At 51.6% G+C, this 7,500-nt stretch overlaps 1 protein-coding gene across 2 annotated transcripts in view; it reads left to right on the top strand.

Annotated features, from left to right (window-relative positions):
- The window catches only part of otud7b (OTU deubiquitinase 7B), a 40,772-nt gene that overhangs the window by 25,158 nt on the left and 8,114 nt on the right, over positions 1-7,500 (top strand). For both annotated transcript variants that reach the window (XM_072460105.1, XM_072460104.1), the window contains exons 3-5: positions 3,123-3,275; positions 7,156-7,380; positions 7,468-7,500. The exon at positions 7,468-7,500 is cut by the window's right edge and continues 69 nt beyond it. In XM_072460105.1, the coding sequence (XP_072316206.1) occupies positions 3,123-3,275; positions 7,156-7,380; positions 7,468-7,500 (411 nt within the window). The remainder of the gene's footprint in view (positions 1-3,122; positions 3,276-7,155; positions 7,381-7,467) is intronic.

Raw genomic sequence — 7,500 nt, 5'->3', positions numbered from 1 at the left:
TGTGGTGACTGCGGTCACTTTGGTACTGTGGTCACTGCTGTCACTGTGGTCACTGCCGTCACTGTGGTCACTGCCGTCACTGTGGTCACTGAGGTGACTGCGGTCACTGCGGTGACTGCTGTCACTGCGGTCACTGAGGTCACTGAGGTGACTGCGGTCACTTTGGTACTGCGGTCACTGTAGGCACTGCGGTCACTGAGGTGACTGCGGTCACTTTGGTACTGCGGTCACTGTAGTCACTGCGGTCACTGCGGACACTGCAGTCACTGTGGACACTGCGGTCACTGAGGTGACTGCGGTCACTTTGGTACCGCGGTCACTGTAGTCACTGCGGTCACTGCGGTCACTGAGGTGACTGCGGTCACTTTGGTACTGCGGTCACTGCGGTTACTGTAGTCACTGCGGTCACTGCGGACACTGCGGTCACTGAGGTGACTGCGGTCACTTTGGTACTGCGGTCACTGCGGTCACTGCTGTCACTTTGGTCGCTGTGGTCGCTGCGGTCACTGCTGTCACTGCGGTCACTGCTGTCACTGCGGTCACTGCGGTCACAGCTGTCACTGCTGTCACTGCGGTCACAGCGGTCACTGCTGTCACTTTGGTCGCTGTGGTCGCTGTGATCACTGCGGTCACTGTGGTCACTGCGGTCACAGCTGTCACTGCGGTCACTGCTGTCACTGCTGTCACTGCTGTCACTGCGGTCACTGCGGTCACAGCTGTCACAGCTGTCACTGCGGTCACTGCTGTCACTGCTGTCACTGCGGTCACAGCTGTCACTGCGGTCACAGCTGTCACTGCGGTCACTGCTGTCACTGCGGTCACAGCTGTCACTGCGGTCACTGCGGTCACAGCTGTCACAGCTGTCACTGCGGTCACTGCTGTCACTGCGGTCACTGCTGTCACTGCGGTCACAGCTGTGACAGCTGTCACAGCTGTCACAGCTGTCACTGCGGTCACTGCTGTCACTGCTGTCACTGCGGTCACTGCGGTCACAGCTGTCACTGCGGTCACTGCTGTCACTGCGGTCACTGCTGTCACAGCTGTCACTGCGGTCACTGCTGTCACTGCGGTCACAGCTGTCACTGCGGTCACTGCGGTCACAGCTGTCACTGCGGTCACTGCTGTCACTGCGGTCACTGAGGTGACTGCGGTCACTTTGGTACTGCGGTCACTGTGGTCACTGAGGTGACTGCTGTCACTGCGGTCACTGAGGTGACTGCGGTCACTTTGGTACTGCGGTCACTGTGGTCACTGCGGACACTATGGTCACTGAGGTGACTGCGGTCACTTTGGTACTGCGGTCACTGTGGTGACTGCGGTCACTTTGGTACTGTGGTCACTGCTGTCACTGTGGTCACTGCCGTCACTGTGGTCACTGAGGTGACTGCGGTCACTGCGGTGACTGCTGTCACTGCGGTCACTGAGGTCACTGAGGTGACTGCGGTCACTTTGGTACTGCGGTCACTGTAGTCACTGCGGTCACTGAGGTGACTGCGGTCACTTTGGTACTGCGGTCACTGTAGTCACTGCGGTCACTGCGGACACTGCAGTCACTGTGGACACTGCGGTCACTGAGGTGACTGCGGTCACTTTGGTACCGCGGTCACTGTAGTCACTGCGGTCACTGCGGTCACTGAGGTGACTGCGGTCACTTTGGTACTGCGGTCACTGGTCACTGCGGTTACTGTAGTCACTGCGGACACTGCGGTCACTGAGGTGACTGCGGTCACTTTGGTACTGCGGTCACTGGTCACTGCGGTTACTGTAGTCACTGCGGACACTGCGGTCACTTTGGTACTGCGGTCACTGCGGTCACTGCTGTCACTTTGGTCGCTGTGGTCGCTGCGGTCACTGCTGTCACTGCGGTCACTGCTGTCACTGCTGTCACTGCGGTCACTGCGGTCACTGCTGTCACTGCTGTCACTGCGGTCACTGCGGTCACAGCTGTCACTGCTGTCACTGCGGTCACAGCGGTCACTGCTGTCACTTTGGTCGCTGTGGTCGCTGTGATCACTGCGGTCACTGTGGTCACTGCGGTCACAGCTGTCACTGCGGTCACTGTGGTCGCTGTGATCACTGCGGTCACTGTGGTCGCTGTGATCACTGCGGTCACTGTGGTCGCTGTGATCACTGCAGTCACTGCTGTCACTGCTGTCACTGTGGTCGCTGTGATCACTGCGGTCACTGTGGTCACTGCCCAGATCTTGCAGAACAGAAGCTTCTTGTTCCATAGACACACGTTCCAGAAAGTTCTTCTGCCAGTTTAACTTTATTAAAACAATTTGGTTTCTTCACTTTCCAGTTGATTAAAATGAGCCGTTTAGCTGAAAGAAAGGCTAAGTCTAGTAAAAAAAAAAATTTTTTTGTGGTTGCTCCCTCTATTTGTTTTCCCAGAATGCACTGCTGGTTCTAAAGTAAAGTTGATTTTAAATAATTTACATAAATAATCTCTGATTTTTAACCATAATGTCTGTGTATGTGGCAGTGCCATTTATCCCTAACACCATTATTCATTGTTTTAACTTAATGTGGGGCGATATATGATCTGAAAAGAATCTTAATTTGTATGATTTTATACTTGACACATTTTAAAAGATTGTTTGAGCGGCTCAGGATTGTATCCCATTGTTCTGATGTGAAGTGTGTTTTTATCACATTAAAGGTGCAAGAGGAAGTGCAACGTAACATTTATAGATTTTAGATACTTTTCCACTGCCAGAGTCAAGGGGTTTGTTATCTGCTAACATGATGCTAACGTGATGCTAACATGATGCTAACATGATGCTAACACGATGCTAACACGATGCTAACATGATGCTAACACGATGCTAACACGATGCTTGAATAACTTTGCATGATGGACTTAATTTGGAAAGACTGAAACGTGTCAGACAGCCAAATGTCTTAAGTGCATTGAAGGAGCATTTCTCCGTCAGGATATGACTTATGTTGATGATGTTTCTTTCTTGTCATGATTTATTGCTAATAGTTTTCCCTCCAGCCTTAAATACTGACTTGTTGGAGTTGTTTGTGTATTTCATTGACAATTCTACACGAAAATGAAATTATGGGATTTTTTATGATTTTATTAATTTTGGTAACATTCTCAACCCTCTCTCCAGGGAAGAACTGGGACTTTACGGCGGCCCTCAGTGACTTCGAGCAGCTCCGGCAGGTCCACGCCGTGAACCTGTCCTACTCCTTTGTCCCCCCAGACAAAGACATGGCTCGAGTGGGACGGCCGCTTCTGCAGAGGCAGGAGGAGGTGGTGCAAGGTGAGTCAACCAGAGCAGGACTACAGAACCTGTCCACACCTGTCCACAGAGCAGGACTACAGAACCTGTCCACACCTGTCCACAGAGCAGGACTACAGAACCTGTCCACACCTGTCCACAGAGCAGGACTACAGAACCTGTCCACACCTGTCTACATAGCAGGACTACAGAACCTGTCCACACCTGTCCACAGAGCAGGACTACAGAACCTGTCCACACCTGTCTACATAGCAGGACTACAGAACCTGTCCACACCTGTCCACAGAGCAGGACTACAGAACCTGTCCACACCTGTCCACAGAGCAGGACTACAGAACCTGTCCACACCTGTCCACAGAGCAGGACTACAGAACCTGTCCACACCTGTCCACAGAGCAGGACTACAGAACCTGTCCACACCTGTCCACAGAGCAGGACTACAGAACCTGTCCACACCTGTCCACAGAGCAGGACTACAGAACCTGTCCACACCTGTCTACACCTGTCCACAGAGCAGGACTACAGAACCTGTCCACACCTGTCCACAGAGCAGGACTACAGAACCTGTCCACACCTGTCCACAGAGCAGTACTAACAGAACATGTCCACAGAGCAGGACTAACTGAACATGTCCACAGAGCAGGACTAACTGAACATGTCCACAGAGCAGGACTAACTGAACCTGTCCACAGAGCAGGACTAACTTAACCTGTCCACAGAGCAGGACAAACAGAACCTGTCCACAGAGCAGGACTAACTGAACCTGTCCACAGAGCAGGACAAACAGAACCTGTCCACAGAGCAGGACAAACAGAACCTGTCCACAGAGCAGGACTAACTTAACCTGTCCACAGAGCAGGACTACAGAACCTGTCCACACCTGTCCACAGACCAGGACTACAGAACCTGTCCACAGAGCAGGACTACAGAACCTGTCCACACCTGTCCACAGAGCAGGACTACAGAACCTGTCCACACCTGTCCACAGAGCAGGACTACAGAACCTGTCCACACCTGTCCACAGAGCAGGACCACAGAACCTGTCCACACCTGTCCACAGAGCAGGACTACAGAACCTGTCCACACCTGTCCACAGAGCAGGACAAACAGAACATGTCCACAGAGCAGGACTAACAGAACCTGTCCACAGAGCAGGACAAACAGAACCTGTCCACAGAGCAGGACAAACAGAACCTGTCCACAGAGCAGGACTAACTTAACCTGTCCACAGAGCAGGACTACAGAACCTGTCCACACCTGTCCACAGACCAGGACTACAGAACCTGTCCACACCTGTCCACAGAGCAGGACTACAGAACCTGTCCACACCTGTCCACAGAGCAGGACTACAGAACCTGTCCACACCTGTCCACAGAGCAGGACTACAGAACCTGTCCACACCTGTCCACAGAGCAGGACTACAGAACCTGTCCACACCTGTCCACAGAGCAGGACAAACAGAACCTGTCCACAGAGCAGGACAAACAGAACCTGTCCACAGAGCAGGACTAACTTAACCTGTCCACAGAGCAGGACTACAGAACCTGTCCACACCTGTCCACAGACCAGGACTACAGAACCTGTCCACAGAGCAGGACTACAGAACCTGTCCACAGAGCAGGACTACAGAACCTGTCCACACCTGTCCACAGAGCAGGACTACAGAACCTGTCCACACCTGTCCACAGAGCAGGACTACAGAACCTGTCCACACCTGTCCACAGAGCAGGACTACAGAACCTGTCCACACCTGTCCACAGAGCAGGACCACAGAACCTGTCCACACCTGTCCACAGAGCAGGACTACAGAACCTGTCCACACCTGTCCACAGAGCAGGACAAACAGAACATGTCCACAGAGCAGGACAAACAGAACATGTCCACAGAGCAGGACTAACAGAACCTGTCCACAGAGCAGGACAAACAGAACCTGTCCACAGAGCAGGACTACAGAACCTGTCCACACCTGTCCACAGAGCAGGACTACAGAACCTGTCCACACCTGTCCACAGAGCAGGACTACAGAACCTGTCCACACCTGTCCACAGAGCAGTACTAACAGAACATGTCCACAGAGCAGGACAAACAGAACATGTCCACAGAGCAGGACAAACAGAACATGTCCACAGAGCAGGACAAACAGAACATGTCCACAGAGCAGGACTAACAGAACCTGTCCACAGAGCAGGACAAACAGAACCTGTCCACAGAGCAGGACAAACAGAACCTGTCCACAGAGCAGGACTAACTTAACCTGTCCACAGAGCAGGACAAACAGAACCTGTCCACAGAGCAGGACAAAGAGAACCTGTCCACAGAGCAGGACAAAGAGAACCTGTCCACAGAGCAGGACAAACAGAACATGTCCACAGAGCAGGACAAACAGAACATGTCCACAGAGCAGGACAAACAGAACCTGTCCACAGAGCAGGACTAACTTAACCTGTCCACAGAGCAGGACTAACAGAACCTGTCCACAGAGCAGGACAAACAGAACCTGTCCACAGAGCAGGACAAACAGAACCTGTCCACAGAGCAGGACAAACAGAACAGTGTATTGCAGGAGTGCTTCGATGCCTCAACACCTTTAATAAGACTTGGATCAATAATATTAGGTTGGTAAAAGTCTGCCCCAAATAAATTGTCTGTTTGCTGTAACCCGAGTCAACATTTTTCAAGTGGGTCGGACAGTAGGCAAAGTCTTATATTTTTTTTTTTACTTCGAAGGCAAAAAAAAAAGATCCAAATTTTGCCATTTTTTGACTCGGAGTGACCACCAGGGGTCAGGCTCCAACGGTCCAGGGGTCAGGCTTCAACAGTCCAGGGGTCAGGCTTCAACAGTCCAGGGGTCAGACTTCAACAGTCCAGGGGTCAGGCTTCAACAGTCCAGGGGTCAGACTTCAACAGTCCAGGGGTCAGGCTTCAACAGTCCAGGGCTCAGAGGCTTCAACAGTCCAGGGGTCAGGCTTCAACAGTCCAGCGGTCAGGCTTCAACAGTCCAGGGGTCAGGCTTCAACAGTCCAGGGGTCAGGCTTCAACAGTCCAGGGCTCAGAGGCTTCAACAGTCCAGGGGTCAGGCTTCAACAGTCCAGCGGTCAGAGGCTTCAACAGTCCAGGGCTCAGAGGCTTCAATAGTCCAGGGGTCAGGCTTCAACAGTCCAGGGGTCAGGCTTCAACCTTTTTTATGCCGCTATACTTTATTTTGGTAGTGAAGGCGAGCGGGGGGAACATTGGGGGGACACGGGTGCCGCCATGTTTGTTGTGATGGCGCTGCTGGGCGTGTTTCAATCCCAGAATGCATTTACATAAGTCAAATTTCACACCCTGACAGAGCGTGACATTACTATGGACATGTCAGTGGCGCCGACAGAGGCAAACCAACTTGTAAAAGGCAATATGACAATTTTTTTGCGCGTTCTGTGTTGTTACAGACGCATGTGGAGGACTGAATATGAAATCGCACATGTGTTGCATAGTGCGTTTTCGGTCTTTTGGGATGAAAGATAGGTTTCATCAACGTGATGAAAATATTCTACACGGTGGTTCAGGACCGACCGGTCGGCGAGTCGCGAAATAATTGAAAAATAAAAGATTTTGACGTTTTTTCAACAAAATGCTGATATTTTTTCAGTCGGCTAGTTTCATACTGGGTCGGTCGGGTTACGGCAACAGACATATTATTTTGCTCAGCCTTACATAAATATGTTTGAATTTTATTGTACAACAGGGTTGTTGTTTGGGCCAACTTAGCAGGAAGGACCAAAAATTGGGCCACAGTTTGGACACCCCTGGTGTATAAGAACACTTATCTTATCTTATCTTATTCAACACCTCGAAACCAGTTTTTGTTGAGTATGAACTGTTTGTTTGTGGGATTGATATGCAGTATGCGTGTTTTCAGCCACAGAGAAGCGCCTGTCCCGGGGCATCTCTCATGCGAGTTCCACCATCGTGTCTCTGGCTCGCTCTCACGTCTCCACAGGAGGAGCCAGCAGTGAATTCCTCCTGGAAACACCTCTGTGCACTTTCCAGCTACCCAACCTCACTGTGTACCACGACGACTTCCGCAACTTCATCGAGAGGGATCTGATTGAGCAGTCCATGATGGTGGCTTTGGAGCACGCTGGTACGGCTCGTCGTAAAGCACTGAGCGGTCGCTCGGCTCATACAGGGCAGTGCTTACATTCTGTGGTGTTTGGCTTTTCTTTTAAAGGGAGGTTAAACTGGTGGACCAAAGTCGTTTCAA

The sequence above is a fragment of the Eucyclogobius newberryi genome, unplaced genomic scaffold (genome assembly GCF_026437365.1).
Source record: "Eucyclogobius newberryi isolate DKJ021-1_F unplaced genomic scaffold, fEucNew1.0.hap1 SCAF_3, whole genome shotgun sequence".
Lineage (NCBI taxonomy): Eukaryota > Metazoa > Chordata > Actinopteri > Gobiiformes > Gobiidae > Eucyclogobius > Eucyclogobius newberryi.
The sequence above is the reverse complement of the archived record's forward strand: the minus strand, read 5'-3'. Positions and strand labels throughout refer to the sequence as shown.